An 18,084-nucleotide genomic window follows, 5' to 3' on the forward strand; every position below is an offset into this window, starting at 1 on the left:
TTCGAACAGATGAAGCACCTCCTCACTTCCCCACCAGTTCTTGCTTTGTACTCAACAAAGAACACAAAACATATTTTAATGTGCGATTCCTCAGCCTAGGCGTTGGCGCCGTATTGTTACAAAAAGACCTTAGCTCTAATGTCATTCAGCCAGTCTGTTATGTTTCTTCCAGGCATCCAAAAACTGTCAACCCACTCCCGATTTTCCATCAGGAATTACATGCAATTTTCATTTCGCTTAAGAAATTAGAAAAATACCTTTTAGGAAAATATTTTACCTTGATCACTGACAACATTTCTCTCCTCGCTATTAGGAAAACTGTTGTCCCTAACGAAAAAATTCTCCGGTGGATCACTTATATCAAACTTTCACTTTTACAATCAAACACGTAAAAAGCCAGTCCAATGCAATCGTTGATCTACTTAGCCGTTTTCCTCTAGACGTCTCACCAGACGTCATTGCCTTAGAACAAGATGACACTCCCGATGCCGTCCTCTGTACCAATAAGACAGATACTGACCAGACACACGTACCCTTGGAAGACACTCCTCCTACTGTTTTTACTACAATACGTAATACTGACCTCCCAAATCTTCAACGTTAGGACCTTTTTTTTTTTTTGGCAAAATTATTGACTTTAAACACTAAAAATGAATCAGATCCGGCCTTTCAACGTCTCACAGTACATTCTTAAGAACAACATCTTATATAGGAAAATGTATCGTGCCTCACAAACTCGTTTGCTCGTCTGTATTCCGGACGCACTAAAACCTGCTTTATTTCAAGAGTATCACTGTGAACTTACTCACGTAGGCTTTCACAAACTCTATTGGATGATACGCTATAAATATTACGTTCCACGACTGAAACCTTGGCCAGTGAGTGAACTCAAATCTTGCAAACAGTGCAATTTTCAAACGCAATTATTTGCCCAACAACCCCAACATACAACGCTTTCCCCAAGCTCCCGTGTTTTCGGTTTATAGCTTGGACTTAGCAGGGAAATTCATAGCCAGTGACCAGAGAAATTCCAATATTTCTATGCCGCAACAGAACATTGCACAGGCTTTACCATTACACAATCCATCCTGACCATCCTCCTTCATGACCAACCAAATAATAATTCCCTTTGGCGTTCCTCCCTGTATTTATACGGACCATCAGTCAAGTCACACTTCCACTTTATCCCTGAGCTTTCTCATATCTCTTAATATTAGTTATGCATGGATTACCATATCAGCATTTCACACTAGGCAAAGTTGAGCAACATCTGGGCACGTTACAAACTAGTCTTAAATTTCTCTGTCAATCTAACCAAAAACTCTGGCCAAAATATTTGCCTCACGCCACTTCCGCACTTAACATAACTCCACTTACATCTTTGGATGTCTCATCTCATGAGTTGTTATATGGAGTACCTCCTCGCCTACCCAATGATAACTTGCTGCATGTTGAGAAAGAACATCTAGATTTACAGGACCGCTTTTTGGCACTAAAGGAAATGCGGGATTTAGTTGAATATAAGAAGCATCAAGCATTCGTTGACTTTAAGAAAAAAGTCGAATCCAGCAAACCGCCTACCGAGTTCTTACCGGGCTCTCAAGTTATGATTTTGGACACATTCTCACAACCTGGTTCTTGCAAACTACTGTCCAGACTTTATAAAGGCCCTTATCGGCTCATATCAACTTTTTCTCCAAACGAAATCTTAGTTGACATAGACGAGGCCTGTCCATGAATTGGCTCCCGGAGCCGAAGCGTGAGCGAGCACGAGCGGAGACAAGAACAGGTGAGCACAGGAGTTGGTAGGTTCGCCCCTTCCACTGCATCCGATAATGTTGCCAATCACACATGATGGCAAAAAACCTACGGCCAAGCCTGGTCAGAAATTCGCACGATTTTGAAGCATTGAGCAGACGCAAGCGTGAAATGTGCAGGTGTGCTCTCCCCCTCCCCATTTCGAAAGCAGTGACGCGAAAACACTGCAGGAAATAAAATTGGTACGTTTTTTGGTCGAGGAAGACGCATGATAGAGGTTACAGTTAGCGTTGAAGTAACTAGCAAATGAACAAGAAAGAAAGAAAGAAAGAAACTAATATTAAACATGTGAGCTTACAGACGTAAAAACGACTGCAAAAATCGGAAACGAATTGTTTCAGACCTTTTTAGCTTGCTTACACAATTCGTGACGTTGTATTACATTAGCACTCAGTCTGTAACTTGTCACTCTCTTCACGTTTGCTAAGTTGTAAATGCCTTTCGTTGCTAGATTGATAGCAGAACGACGGGAGGTTGATAATAATAATAATAATAATATCGTGTTCGAAATATGCATAATACCTGCTTGAGTTCTGCCGTAAATTGCCATTGGATGCTAATGTAGGCAAAGAAACAGAGATGAGGAACAACTCGAAAATCAGATTATTTGAGTAGATCTTATTTGAAAATATATTATTCAATTAGAACTCATCCAAATAGTCTATACTTATTAGATTTCCGTAGCTACAAAATATAAACATTGTAATAGCTTTTATAACTTAGCACAGAAATCCGAGATCGTAGACAAAGGTCCCAAAAGAAAAACACTTGTTGCACATTCCCAAAAGTTCGAAAAATGCAATCACATTTGCCGAAGCGTACTCAAGTATCTTAACGCCACAAGAGACAAATGTCTGACAGCAAATAAAAATTCAAACCAACAGAACACGAAAACGCACAAAGAGGCCGAATGTGTATAAAGTTAGAAACACAGAAAAAAGAAAATACACTATAAACACTAGTAACTGACAAGTGTTTTGCTTCAAGCCTTGTTCTTTAAGGCAGATGTACCGCACAATTTCTTCGTAAGTGTCTCTATACGAGGTGATATTGTTTGCACACAGCTTAGACGTAACAAACATTCCAGGTGATGGTTGGACAACGAACTTCTCTGGTTTGATTTCGTCAGTCGCATTTTTGAAAATAATTGCTCACACAGTTACGTCGAACCAAACATTGACATAATATTGGCAGCATTTCTATGCAGTCGCGGAAATCGACATCGAGGGAAATTCCTATAGAACTCTTGTAAATTGCTTTTCTGATGGAATTTCTCTTTAAATTCCCTGTCGCACAGTAAGTCTATAAGTTCCAACTGAACATCAGAAGGAGCGTCTTCAATGTTTGTAGAGAATAGGGTGGCAAATACCCTGAAACTCATCTCCAAACATGTTATGTCCTGAAATCTGGTTATTAAGGCTAAGCAGCAAACTGCGGTAATGAGTCAAGTCAAGAAGTTTAACGGACTCTTGTAAGGTGCCTAAGCTCGGAAAGTGAACCAAAATCTTGTTTTCAAATTGCTGCGCGCAAAGGGATAGCTTCATTTTGAACGCTTCGACGCGATTGCACATATTTGTAATTAGCAGATGTTGACCCTGCAATGAGAGGTTAAGAGCATTGAGATGAGTAGTTATGTCTGTCAAAAACGTAAGGTTGCATCTCCATTGGTTGTCTTTCAGTTCTGGCACGGAATGATCGTTCATATCGAGAAACATATCAATGTCGTTTAGTAACTGAAAGAACTGGCTTAACAAGTTCCCACGGCTCAGCCAGCGCACCTCAGTATAATAAGGTATGTCTCCGTATGCACTATTTAGGTCTTCGAGGAAGGATTTAAATTGGCGATGTCTCAGTCCGTTTTCTGAGGTAGCTGGTGGTACGAACTACAACGTTCATGACATCGTTCATTGTTACACTCTTTGCACACAACTGTTCCTGATGCAGCATACAATGAATTCCCCTGATATCATGCGACACTCCAAGCACTTGCAGTTTTTGTTTTAGTCACGCCACGAACCCGGCTTGCTTCGCAACCATAGCAGGTGCCCCATCGGTCGCAACAGAAACCAGTGCATTCCACGCAAGGCCTGTATCGACACTTTCTTCAACACACGCAAGAATGTCAGCGCCCGTTGTGGTGCCCTTCATAGGTACTATGTACAACAGTTCCTCTCGAATCTCCAGATCACTATGTACACCACGAATAAAGATAGCAAGCTGCGCAGTATCTGTAACATCCGTACTTTCGTCGAGCGCCAGGGAAAATGCAATAAACGTTTTCGAAAGTTCCGATAGCTGATTCAAAACATCATCTGCAAGATGTTCTACGCGTCGCGTAATAGTTTGTCGGGAAAGTAGAACCGATTCGAATTGCTGTATTCGAGATGGACAAAAGTCTCTGCTGACATTACTATACACTCCTTTATTAGGTGTCCGTCTGTGAAAGGGCGCAACAATCTCGCAATATGCAACGCAATTTTGTAACTCACCCGCACAGAGGCTTCACACGTTCTCTCCCCGTCTTCCTTTTCCGATGCGGCCTTATTCTCTTTCAACTTCTTCAATTCTTCTTTGCGTCCCGGCGGGAGCTCATGTGGTTCGGATTCCACGTTAATCAGTAGGTCCACGTCTCATATAGCCTCGCTGCTGAAAGGGACGCTAAACTAAAATTACTTCAATTCAGTTCTTCTTTGCGCAGATGTCCCTCAAGTTCCCCGTATTGCTCCACGTGATAAGTATTGTAGTGACGTTGAAGGTTGAACTTTTTAAATCCGTATAATGTTTTAAAGCACACTAAACATTTGGCTACACCGTCTTCTTCGACAAAGAGATAATCCTCCTCCCACTGCGTGTTGAACTTAAGTGTAGGTGTAGGGCAGCGTCGTTTCGCCATCTTACCGCTTTCAACTCTTTACAACGACTGTGCTCGATACTGGTCTCTATAAGCAGTTGTACACAGGGGGAGTTAGTGGCTAGATAACTAACGCATTATGTATGCAGGTACCAAAACTGGAAGCACGGATGATAGTAGGCTGAGCATAAGTGGCACTAGACGCTGTCTGCTATACAGTAGTAAAGCTGTTTCGTCATGTACTTAATCTTTACATTTGTTATTACTACTACTACTATTACTACTACTACTACTACTACTACTACTAATAGTAATAATAATAATAATAATGCGTATTCTTCTTACCGTATTATTATTATTAGTAGTAGTAGGAGTAGTAGTAGTATTCGGACCAAAGAGAGATGAAAATGGAGATTGGAGGAAATTCATAACGAGGAATTGCATAGTTTATACCGCTCACCCAACATTGTTAGGGTCATTGAGTGTAAAAGGCTCAAGTGGGCAGGCCATGTAGCCAGAATGGAAGAAATTAGAAACGCTTTCATAATTTTAACTGAAAACCCAATTGCAAGAAGATCACTAGGAAGACCTAGGCGTAGATGGGAAGACAATATTAAGATGGATCTTGCAGAAATAAGAGTACAGAGTAGAAACTGGATCCAGTTGGCTAAGGACAGAAGTTAGTGGAAATATTTTGTAAACGCGGCATTGAACCTTCGGGTTCCATAGGCCATAGAGTTAGTTAGTTAGTTATTATTATCTAAAAGAAATGTTTAAATGTTGTTAAGAGACAATTACACAGAAGAACTGAGTTCCGACCAAACACTAATTTGCCGGAAGGAAATTCCAGTACAGTCCAACCCACTTTAAGCGTTATCCGTGCAACCCATGTTTCATGTTCAAAACATTGGGAATAATTGTTCGTATCATTCAGTTGCAACGTTTCCTTCCGAGTTTACGCTGTTACAGTAGGCCTACAACATTGTGACTTTCAAAATCAGTCAGTAACTATCGAAGAAAGACAAGCGTGTAGCTTCAGTCGTTGATATGATTTAACATTCTTTTTCACTTTTAACAAGCCACCGGCAAGCAACCAGCCAGGAACAATATATTTTTCATTATTAAAAAGACACTCCTTGTTAAAAAAAAAAGAAAAAAAAAAAACACTAATGGTAGTCACTAATGGTCACTCTTAAAAATGGAATATCTTTTTGGCTCTCTTAATATTTTGTTTGATTCTTTGCGATCAAAGTAACTTTAAAAGTGGAGTAAGAAATACTATTCTCCCTATTGATAGTGTAATAGTGGCTTCTGATCTCCACAACCAACCCCTTGCTAAGCCTATTCGTACACACATACATGCATAAGCTAATTTTCTGGAGATAATACTTAGATAATTATAAACAAGTGCTACAGTATTTTTTTTCGTATCAACAGATTATCTCTTTTCCTAGAAAGCGAAACAACATAATATAACAAGCCTACACTCGGATTAAGAACTTAATTATATATACAGTGGTGCCCCCCCTTATGTCCATGACGCACCCCCCGCAATTGTCTATCCATAGGTGTTCTTCCATGAAAAAAAAATCTTTTCGATTAATTTTTACACCCCCTCAAACATATTTATATAGATTTTTACCCCCCCAAACATTTCAATGACGCAGTTTGCGTCATAGCCTCCCCCTTGTGGGCACCCCTGATATATATTGAAAACTGCTTTCCATTGGGCAAACTAGCAAATTTTTATAAATGTAAACGATGGTTTGAAAATCTTTGAGTTTTACGTCCCACGATTATGCCGGTTAGGCTAAAGGAGACGATGACTATGAGAAATAAGTGAAATGGTAGAATGAAGAAAGTGGGAGGAAACGGGAGAATCCTGAGAAAACCCACGAGCACGGTGTTTGTCCACCACAAAGTCCACACGGCGCGAGCTGGGATCGAACCAGGAACCCCAAGCACCGGAGGTGAACGCTCTACCACTGAGCCACCGCGCCCCCCAAGCGATGGTTTGGTTCCACCACATCCTTCTTTAACAAAAGGAAAGAGAAAAGAAAAGTAACGTACATAGTTTATCATTTGATTGCTGTTACAAGTTTGTGTTGTCTATAGTTAACGGTTACCACATTGTAAAAAACACTTTACACTAAATGGCAATCAGTTACCATACATACTTTTTTTTTATTTGGTAAGCTAGTTATTACCGCCAGGGTTGACAACACTTCCGCTTCTCTAAGGACGAAACCTGAAGATGCACGAAGCACGAACAACGGTATATGCACGTAGAATGCTCGTGAGCGTTCACGAGGAAAGTTTCCACTATCTGCTCGCCGTGGCCAGGGCTGACATAGACGGTAAACCTACCCTTATAGGAAAGACTCGTTTGAAACATTACGTGCCACCAACAACACCTAAACCGAAATGAAATATAGATTTTTTTTTTTTGAAATCATCTAATTAACGTTTTAAGCTGGCAAAACTTCCGACTTTGTCTCTCGTTCTGCCATGCATTCATATGTCTAAAGGAATTTTATTTTAAAATCCCCTGTTAGGTAGGCACCACACAGCGAATCTTTCTCCCGTGCAATAATTTTTCCGGCCGTACAATGCACTCACATTTCACTTCCCGAATCCTGCTTTCATATTGAGGCATTGGTTCACTTCCCGACATACCACCTTAACCTCTTATCCCTTTTCATCTTTCTTCCCTTCATGTACGTACCTTGCCACTTAAACAATAGCGACACTGAATTTTCTCAACACACCTTTTCCTAAGCATGCAAGAAAAAGTACTTGTTTATATTCACTTATTTCCTTCCTGTATCTTACTCTTGAACAGCTGGTTCTGTTCAAACATTGGGGTCTTAAGATGCACGAACGAAATCTGTTGAATATTTCATACAACTCACGATCGATAGACATTCTTTATATAAGAACAGAAACACCCACCCTTTCCATTGCTTCATCCCTGACATAGTATCTTAATACAACGTGATTAAATTGCATTCCTTCTTACTTCAATATACGGTTACGTCGTGACACACCCCAACGAAATACTAACTCCGCCACTCCGACTCCCGATTAGTTTCAATCACGGTTTTCTCCTTAAATTTTTACTTGCAATAATTATTGCCTCTTACAAACAAATTGCATTATTTCCTGTCTGTCACCGGTTACATTTTTTTCAACCGTGACCTTTGTCAACAATAATTCTTCTGGTGCATACATGGTATCAAACATGTCTCATCATTTCTTTTTTACTTCTCTCCATATTGTTTTTCTTTCCTCCTATAATGCGATATGAAAATAACGAAAATCCTTGCCTACAATTTGAGAGAGTTACTCATGCACAAGCGTACTTTCATTCCATAATCTACGTCTTTTGAGTTCCTTTTCACCAAACTTCCTGGACCCTCTCTTCATCTGGACAGCTATTTCCGGACGAGGGCTACTGTCAACCAAAGCAGAACCCAAGAAGAAATGCAGCCAGTCCTGCTTCCAGTTCCTGCAGAAACCAAGGAGAGATGCAATAATCCTGCTTCCAGTTCCTGTAACAACCCACGAAAGATGCAGCATCCTGTTCCCAGCCGTTCCTGCAGCAATCCTGGTTCCAGTCGTTCCAGTTCCTGTAGAATCCCAGCAAGATGCAACAATCTTGTTTCCAGCAGTTCCATTTCCTGCGGAATCCAACTAAGAGATGAACCTGTAATGCTACTTCCTTTGGTGCAAACTCCTGAATGATATGCAACCGGCACTACTACAAATCATTCCAGTTTGCCGGTCTCTGGACTTCCATATGGATTCCCTTTGTGTATCAGTGCACTTTCCCCAAAGTGACCCTTCTACTAGTGCTTTTTTTGGTGTGACCCTCCTACTAGTGTTTTTGTGATATTAAAATTTAATTACGTCACCGGTTTAAAAGAACAGTTGACGAAAATACTTTTTTGAAGCGAGGATTAAGACATTCTTTTTTTTTGTGATTTTGTGATATTAAAAACTGAAGTATTTTCTTAATTTTATTGTTTTTATTTTATTTTATTTTTATTTACTCGTCTTTTTTCTATTTTTCCTCTCTCTTTTATTTTATTTATTTTTATTTTTATTATTATTGTACATGTATATTAGTATTTGAATATAATTTAATTCTTGTAAGCCTATTGTAATTGGGACAGCAGTCCTGTTATAGGTGACAAATAAATAAATAAATAAATAAATAAATAATCTCTCGGGAAAACCAAACAATAAACAAGTAAAAGTGAAATGTTTTAAATAAAGTATCGAAAAACACCCTGGTAAAAATAGTGAAAGTAAGAAACAAACATTATAAACACGGAAGACTTTCACAAAGGAAAATAAGCTATTTCATAAACAGTCCTATTTTCTCAAATCCGAAATAGAAGATGAAAGTATGGGAAATCAACATGCATGGCAGTGCATGGCAGCCAAGTTCCGCGAAGAAAATGAAAACTGGCATGCACTGATGTAAGCATATTATACACGAACGAGAGTTTTGGGTAAAATCGCAGATTTCGAGGCTTTGTAAAAACGATGCTATTAAGGGTAGAAACATGACATTTAAAATGTAAGGAGATATCCTACAGACGTACTCATATGCCGAATCTCACATTCCTACCTTCAACCATAGTCGAGTACTGGACCCCCAAAATATCGAGTTTTCAGGCTCACTGACTCACTGATCAAATTGATTAGGTACTTCCCAATGAGATAGAGACGTGAAACTTTGCATAAAGGTACCCTATAACGACTTGAGTATGGAAAAAGTCCGAAATTTTGAGGAATGTCCTATGGGAGGGAATTATTTTATGGGCAAAAATCTGTCCTTAGCCAGGAAAAAATATCGTTTCACTCACTGCTCAAATTGATTAGGTACTTTCCAATGGGATAGAGACGTGACACTTTGCATAAAGGTACATTATAATGACTTGAGTATGGAAAAAGTCCGAAATTTTGAGGAATGTCCTATGGGAAAGTTTTTATAGGCAAAAAACTGACCTTAGCCAAACAAGGAATCGGTTCACTCACTCACTCTGACTCATCAAATTAATTAGGTACTTCCCAATGAGATAGAAACGTGACACTTTGCATAAAGGTACCCTATAATGACCTGAGTATGGAAAAAGTCCGAAATCTGAAGAATGTACTATGAGAATTATTTTATGGGCAAAAACCTGTCCTTAGCCAGGAAAGAAAATCGTTTCACTCACTCGCTCATCAAATTGATTAGGTACTTCCCAATGGGATAGAGACGTGACACTTTGCATAAAGGTACCCTATAACGACTTGAGTATGGAAAAGTCCGAAATCTGAGGAATGTGCTATGGGAAATTTTTTACGTGCAAAAAACTGCCCTTAGCCAGAAAAAAAAAAAACGTTTCACTCACTCACCCATCAAATTGATTAGGCACTTCCCAATGAAACAGAGACGTGAAACTCTCCACAAAGGTACCTTATAATGACTTGGGTTTTGAAAAGGTCCGAAATTTTGTGGAATGTCCTATGGGAAAGTTTTTATACGCAAACAACTGTCCTTACCCAAGCAAGAAATCGATTCACTCGCTCACTCATCAAATTAATTAGGTACTTCCCAATGAGATAGAAACGTGACACTTTGCATAAAGGTACCCTATAATGACTTGAGTATGGAAAAAGTCCGAAATTTAAGGAATGTGCTTTGGGAAATTTTTGTGGGCAAAAAACTCCCCTTAGCTAAGTAAGAAATCGTTTTTACTCACTGACTCATCAAGTTAATTAGGTACTTCCCAATGGGATAGAGACGTGAAACTTTGCATAAAGGTACATTATAATGACTTGAATATGGAAAAAGTCCGAAATGTGTGGAATGTGCTATGGGAGTTATTTATGGGCGAAAAATTGTTCTTAGTCAAGTAGAAATTGGTTCATTCTCTCAATCATCAAATTGATGATGTACTTCCCAATGAGATATAGACGTGAAACTTTGCATAGAAGCACCCTATAATGACTCGAGTACATTCCTCATTAAAAAGTCCGAAATGTGCTATGGGAATTTTTTATGGGCGAGAAACTGTCCTTAGCCAAGCAGAAATCGGTTCACTCACTGACTGACTCACTCATAGCATTAATTAGGTACTTCCCAATGAGATAGAAGGATGAATCTGTGCATAAAGGTACCTTATAATGATTTGAGTATGGAAAATGTCCGAAATTCAAGGAAGTGCTATGGAACCATGTTATGGGTGAAAACTGTTCTTAGTCAAGCAGAAATCGGTTCACTCACTCGCACATCACATTGATTTTGTACTTCCCAATAAGATAAGTCGTGAAAGTCTGCATAAATGTATCTTATAATGACCTGAGTATGGAAAAGGTCCGAAATGTGACGAATGTGCTATGGGAATTTTTTTTATAGACGAAAAATTGTCCGTAGCCACTAGGTACTTCCTAATGAGATGAAGATGTGAATGTCTACACGAAGGTAGCTTGTAATGGTTTGAATATGAAAAATATCCGAAATTTAAGGAATGTGCTGTGGAATTTTCTATGGGCGAAAAACTGTCCTTAGTCAAACAGAGATCGGTTCATTTACTCTCATCATTGATTAGGTGCTTCCAAATGAGATAGAGATTTGAAACTCTGTATAATGGTACCTACATTACGTAATGACTTGTGTAAGTAAAAGATTCCAAATTTAAGGAATGTACTATGGGAATATTTATGGGCGAAAAACTGTCCATAGCCATTAGGTACTTCTTAATGAGATAAAGATGCGAAACTCTCCATAAAGGTACCCTATAACGGCTTGAAAATGAAATTTGAGGAATTTGCTATGGAAAATTTTTCATTAGAAAAAAAAAACTATCCTTACAATCAGAAATCGGGAACGATTCCGTTATTGAACTCATAATGTGCATAGTGATAATGTCAATCGTCTGGGTGGTTGAGTTGGTGCTCTCCTCGCTGGTCTATTGGCTACCACGTGCGCCTTTGGTGTATCAGATCCTGGGTTCGATTCCCGGTGGAAGAGCCTTTGGAATCTTAACTCTCCTCGATGTTTCTGTGTTCGTGTTCCTGTCATTGTAGGTTAATAGAGAAATGAGCTAAGGTCACTGAGAAAAATCCGTTATCCGGACAGCGCTATAGTGTACAAATATACGGGATCCTTATGTTTACTACACAAATCCATACTTAACATACGTTATCCACATGCTACATACGTACTGCCCTCTTTCCCGCTTAGATGTTACACAATGTCGTTGCAGGATGCCTGACATCTAACAGTTCCATACATTACGTACGTCAGCTATAAGTTACATACGGCCATCTGTATGTGAGATCCTGACTGCCTACATACACTCTTTTCGTTCGTGCGGAAAGTACGTTTATTCGGAACACTTATACGGAAAATATTTAAAATATACTTTTTCAGTTATACGTTTAGTGTACGTTAAGTCCAAAAACTACAGGATTTACGCATGTAACCAACGTTTTTACGTACGCCACATACATTTTTCTCAATATGCGAGTAAAATAAGTGAAAGCTAGTAATAAGTAGTTAAGCAAGTTAATGAGGCACGTTCTGTGAATCAGTTAACTTTTAAAAACGTGGGCTAAGACACGTACATACTGCCGTAAATTTCGTGGTTGGAAACAGACAAGGAAAACCAATATTTTGTTTTTTTCCGGTGAGTATTTTTCCTTTATTGCAGTCATTGGTATTAAATAGATATTGAAATTAATTTGATAAGTAAGATAATGTAGAGGTGAGAATATTTAAAATTAATGAAGTTTTCGAAGAAATGAGAAATCCAATTGTTTGAATTTATATGAGACTAGCATCAAAATGTAACCGATTTCGTAAATATATTGGTACCACGAGTTATATTATAGTTACCAAAGTCGTTATGTAAAAATGTTCTTGATGCTTCGTGTGTCTATCTGTGAACAGCGCGAGAATCTCTTTCGTATCAGCCTTTTCATCAACAGTGAATTTCGTGCCTTTTTCTCTTCATATTTCCTAAATTTGCCCTCCTGGGGGTTCGCCCCCCACACCCTCGCTTTTGCTCGGCCTACTTCCTCACATCCCTTAAGCGTACAATTCCCGAATTTCAAGTTTCTTTTCCTATTTCAACTATCTAAAAGATAAGATTTTGTGTTCCAGTAAAACACCTATTTAAATAACATGGTGATTTCTTCACCTCCCTTTAGACTTCTTAAAAATTAAAAATATTCAATTTTAGCAATTTTCCTGTAGGTTAGTCCCGGGAGGCTACAATCGTGCCAAATTTCATCATTATAATCCTGCCGGAAGTGCCGAAACATTTTGGGATGTAGAAGACGTCCAATATAAATAACATGGAAAAGGTTTTTCTGTTCCCCATAAAACCACTCTAAATTTGGAAATTTTTATTTTTACTGACTTACTTAGGTAATACTAACGAAAACGTTAAAGCATACCGATTCACGTTTGTATTCCAAATTCAAGTACTAAAATATGAGATTATAAGTCCAATAATGGCCTATTTAAATAGCATGGGGAATTTCTTCATCTCCCCTTTAGACTCCCTAAAAATTAAAAATATTCACTTTTGGCAATTTTTCTGTCGGTTAGTTCCGAAAAACTACAATCATGCCAAATTTAATCATTGTAGCCCTACAGGAAGTGCCCTATAATTTTGGGGTGTAAAAAGTGCTTCATATAAATACGTACCATGGGAAAGATTTTTTAGTTCCCCATAAAACCACTCTAAAGTTGGAATTGTTTATTTTTACTGATTTACTTAGGTAATACTAGTGAAAACGTACAAGCATACCGAACTTCAATTTTTTATTCCAAGTTCCTAAAACATGAGATTATATGTAAAAAAAAAAAAAAAAAAAAAAAAGCCATTTAAATAACATGGGAAAATTCTTCATCCCCCTTCATCATTTCAACTTTCCACCTCAACCGGAAACACCCGTTTAATTTATGTCAGTTCATGTAGTTTTATATACAGTTAGGATATGTTGGTGGCAAATATGATTAAGTTTAGAAGCTATTTGAAAGGTGTATATCATTGGAAGGAAAACCCAAGGCAGTATGAAACTGCACAAAATGCGCGTCATGTAATGAACTCCGTAATTTCGCAATGTGAAAAGGTAGAGAACAACTAAGTATATTGAAACACCAGCTATGTCTAATGATGTTGCAGCGAGGATTCAGCATGAAGGGTTTTGGGCCCTGTTGATACTCTTGGTATTTAGGTAATGAAAAATGAGATGTTAGCGATCGTGATTTTGTAGTTCGGGTAAATGAATTAGAATCTCGTTTGGACATAACTCTCTTACAGTTATTTAATAGAATAAATCCTCCCCACTGTTCTTGTGGCTAGCATGTACGCCTTTCTTGTACAGGGTCTTGGGTTCGATTACCGGTGGGAGAGCCCTTGGGAACTAATGTTGCATGTGACACATTATGACTCCTTTAAAAATGTAAAATTTTAAATTTAAATGCAGCAATATGTTACAATTGAGAATACCAATATACGATATTGACATGGTGAACTACAAAAAGAAGTAAAATATGAACAAAAACACCAGAGATGCAAAAAGTGCAGCCAAGTTCGTCAGCCTCAAAAAGTGTTGAGATGAGGATGGATGAGCCAAGTTCCTTGGCCATTGCATCTGAAAGGAACACTGGAACTTGGCGCGAGGTGTCAAGGAAAATGATGTTAAGGAACCTTAGGGATAGTGGTGGTGGGCGTGGTGGGTTTAGGACCACCACCAACCTTAGGAATATCAACTTTGCTAAGGCGCTAAGGCACATGTACAGTATAGTGCAGTAAGATTGGTGGTTCGAAACCCAGACAAGGAAAACTTAGATTCCTCCACGAAGTGTTAAAGTAAATGATGTTAACGAGCCTTAGGGATGGTGTTTGTGAGCGTGGTGGATTTGGGGGGTCACTACTAGCCTTAGGGCTGAAATGTCCCAGCCTTGAAACTAGGAACAGACATCTTAATGTATTCGAATATATTAGACACCTCGCGCCAAGTTCCAGTATTTGTTTCAGATGCAGTGGCCAAGGAACTTAGCTCATCCATCCTCATCTCAACACTTTTTGAGGCTGACGATCTTGGCTGCACTTTTTGCATCTCTGGTGTTTTGTTCATATAAATATATATAGTCTAGAAATCTTACAAAAATCATCACATTACAATCACAACTCAAACGCATTCGCACAACATCGTTTACAGTGGTGTTCTACAATCTTAGCGTTAGTGGTGTGCAGACTCAGCTGTCAATTGACTGTTCCTGATCATGGACTTCCGCCAAGTGTAAGTACGCAACCATGAACTCTGTTTGCTATTGTAATGAAATATGCATATGGCAGTCTTAACATAAGAACGAGAATATGTAACCCCGTGTGAATCAAAATATTATTTATTATCTTCTCCATACCCTCATTTACTTTGAATGTTATTAATTTCTCTCTTATCATTTTGGTGCCGGTCATATATTATGTACGCATATGCGATAAACCCACGTTTTGTATTATTCTTTTAAGAATCTATTTGTCTTCTTTCAAGCACTATACTACCTGCCCTATGGCAATAAATTTTTTTTTACGTCTTAATGTATCTATATATATATTATAATAGGTTTCAGATACAGCACTAGGCCATTTTACACTGAAACATTTTAACAATTTAATAACATAACAATTTGAGGTCTAAATGGTACAACACAACAGCGACATTACAAAAATGGCTTATTTATAGATGATCTGAAAGTATACTCACTTGAACAAACGTCTACAGTTTCTGGTAATTGATTATAGGTACTGACAATTCGGTTCAGAAGGGACCTGTGGACAATGTTAACTCTTGCCGCTCGAATGTAAAAGAGATCACTAGATCGTGTTGTTCTAGCGGGTACGCGAAAATTGATCTGACTTAGCAACTGTTCACATGATATGTGGCCATTTACAATTTTTTTTGCAAAAATATTAGGTCAGAAATTTTGTTTCTCACTAAGGGAGGTTTGATATTGAGGGATTTTGAAACGTCATTTTTTGGAAGTGTTCGGAGGTGAGGTACTCGGTAGGATACAATGGCTAAAAACAAATTAATTACGGAATTTAATTTTTTTTTTAAATGAGTAGAGCAAGCCATAGACCAGATAGGAGAACAGTACTCAATAGTGGGAGCAACATATGACTTATAGAACAAGCTTAATGAATTAGGATTTTTTATGTCGGTGAAGCGATAAAGTAGTCCCAGTTTTCTCATAGCAGTACAAGATATTGTGCTTATATGATCTGCAAAAGTAAGCTTACTGTCACTGATAACATCAAGATCATTGAAAGAGGAGACAGGATTTATGTTCTTATGACCAATTTTGTAATGTGTTTTATAGTTTTTTTTTTAAGAGAAATCGTAAGAGAAGCACATTTTTCGATGTTTAAGGTAAGTTTCCAAGGGCTACACCAGTTGAGAAGAATTGAAGCATCATGTTGAAGAGTAAGCGCATCGTACTCGGATTGAACTTGTCTGTAGAGTTTGCAATCATCAGCGAATAGAAGAATATTGGTAGAGGTGTTTGTGAACAAAGAAGGCAGATCGTCCATGTATAATAGGAATAGAAGTGGACCCAGAACACTGCCGTGAGGAACTCCAGAAGTTACGGGAATAAAATCAGAAAAGTAACCTCAAAACTGAAACTCGTTGTGTCCTATTACTGAGATAGGTTTACAGAAGACTAAGCAATTTGCCGTGTAAATTGAATCTAGAATTGAGTTTGTATATAAGTAGATGGTGTGGAAGGGAATCGAAAGCCCCAGGTCCAAATACAAAATGTCGAGTTGAAATTTTTTTGAGATGCTGTCCACAGCATCGGACAGAAGAAGAGATAAATTAGTAACAAGATTTTCCTGCCAAAATCCGTGTTGTGATGAGTTTATAAATGGAGCAACAAATTGAAAGATAAAGTGTGTGTGTGTGTTTGTGTTTGTGTGTCTGGTGGAACTACATTACCAACTGGAAGTGGGTTAGGCCACATATTTATCGAACGACTCATGTATATAGATAGATAGAGAGGGAGAGAACTTCCTCTTGGCTGTATTGTTTACCATACGTGCCTTTGGTGCGGAAGACCCGGGTTAAATTCCCGGTGGAAGCTAAGCTCATGAAATTCGCATCCCACGTTAAGCTTAAAATTCATATCTTACATAGCCTCAGGCTGTTATGAGTATATGGAAAACTTTATAATAGTATTATGTTCCTGATGTTTCTCTATTTATCAGCACTTCATGAAGTGGTGCAGGAACGAGACTGGTCTCGGGATCTCAATAAATACAAGAAAGTAACTTTTGTGCGTGAAAAGCAAAACGTAAATATGGAATATAAAACAAATATGGACACCAATATAGAATGTAATCATTTCACAATAAATAGGAACTAAAAAATAATACATGCAAAAATGTATTTACGAAAATGATATAACGGTTTTACTTACCAAACAGAGAAATAGCAGGTTTTATAAGGAAACATCACCGTCATCTACTTTTTTCTAAATAGTTAAGCTACAAAGTAGAAGTAGTTCCTTGTGTTGTTTCATAAACTTCACAGAAAATGCGCACAAACTCTTTTTGCCATAATCACTTTACATAATACAGAACTAAATTTAATTTATATCTTGTTTCCATTCAGGTTGCGTTTCTGAACTTTCTTATTAGCTAAAATGTCGACTTGAAATTATAAAAAAAAAGGCAAACACTATATAAAGGAAAGCGCGCATAAAAAAAAAAAAATATCTGTATATATGGATAAACATTCCATTACATTAGACAGTGATCTATTTCTTGAATAAGAATTGCATACGTCTTGGCTCTTTCCCAAAAACATCCAACATGTCTGATATGAATTGTGTTTTATTTTTATAAGTTCCCGATGGAGACTCATACACAATCCTGTCAATCTTTCTTCAGAGATAGTTGATCTTAACCATGTTTTAACACGTGTCTGTGTGCTGAAACTACTCTCAACACTACATGTTGTAACGGGGAGAGTATTCCATTACTTGTATTCCTTGCTTTATTGCCGGAGAAATGTTGTGTGATCCATCAAATCAAAAAGAGAGAGTTTCTGTAAACTTTCTGTATCTAGATTTCTGTTTCCATGAATCGTAGCAGCATTCAACTTGGGAAAGGAAATTGTCAAATTCATGAGTTTAATTTGTCTCATCTATCATTTTCATGAATTGTGACTTCGAGATATCTTTCATTTCGCGGGGATGCAGTGTGAAGAATGAAAAGCCTGGACTATGTTCTTCCGAAAATCTATCATTTAGCGATTGTAGCAAGGAATCTGTATACGGTATAAATAAGGTTCGCCGATAGCATTCTTCCGCATTTGTGTAAGGAGGATTAGCACGATGA

At 38.1% G+C, this 18,084-nt stretch overlaps 1 protein-coding gene across 4 annotated transcripts in view; it reads left to right on the plus strand.

Moving 5' to 3' along the window:
- Vsp37A (Vacuolar protein sorting 37A) overlaps nt 1-18,084 on the plus strand; it is a 360,401-nt gene that overhangs the window by 84,625 nt on the left and 257,692 nt on the right. For 2 of the 4 annotated variants that reach the window (XM_081752085.1, XM_081752084.1), the window contains exon 3: nt 14,903-14,983. The exons of the other annotated variants lie outside the window; for them this stretch is intronic. In XM_081752085.1, coding sequence (XP_081608211.1) covers nt 14,903-14,983 — 81 coding nt within the window. The remainder of the gene's footprint in view (nt 1-14,902; nt 14,984-18,084) is intronic. 4 annotated transcript variants of the gene reach the window in all.

This window comes from Thermobia domestica, chromosome 3, assembly GCF_964235325.1.
Source record: "Thermobia domestica chromosome 3, izTheDome1.hap1.1, whole genome shotgun sequence".
Taxonomy (NCBI): Eukaryota; Metazoa; Arthropoda; class Insecta; order Zygentoma; family Lepismatidae; genus Thermobia; species Thermobia domestica.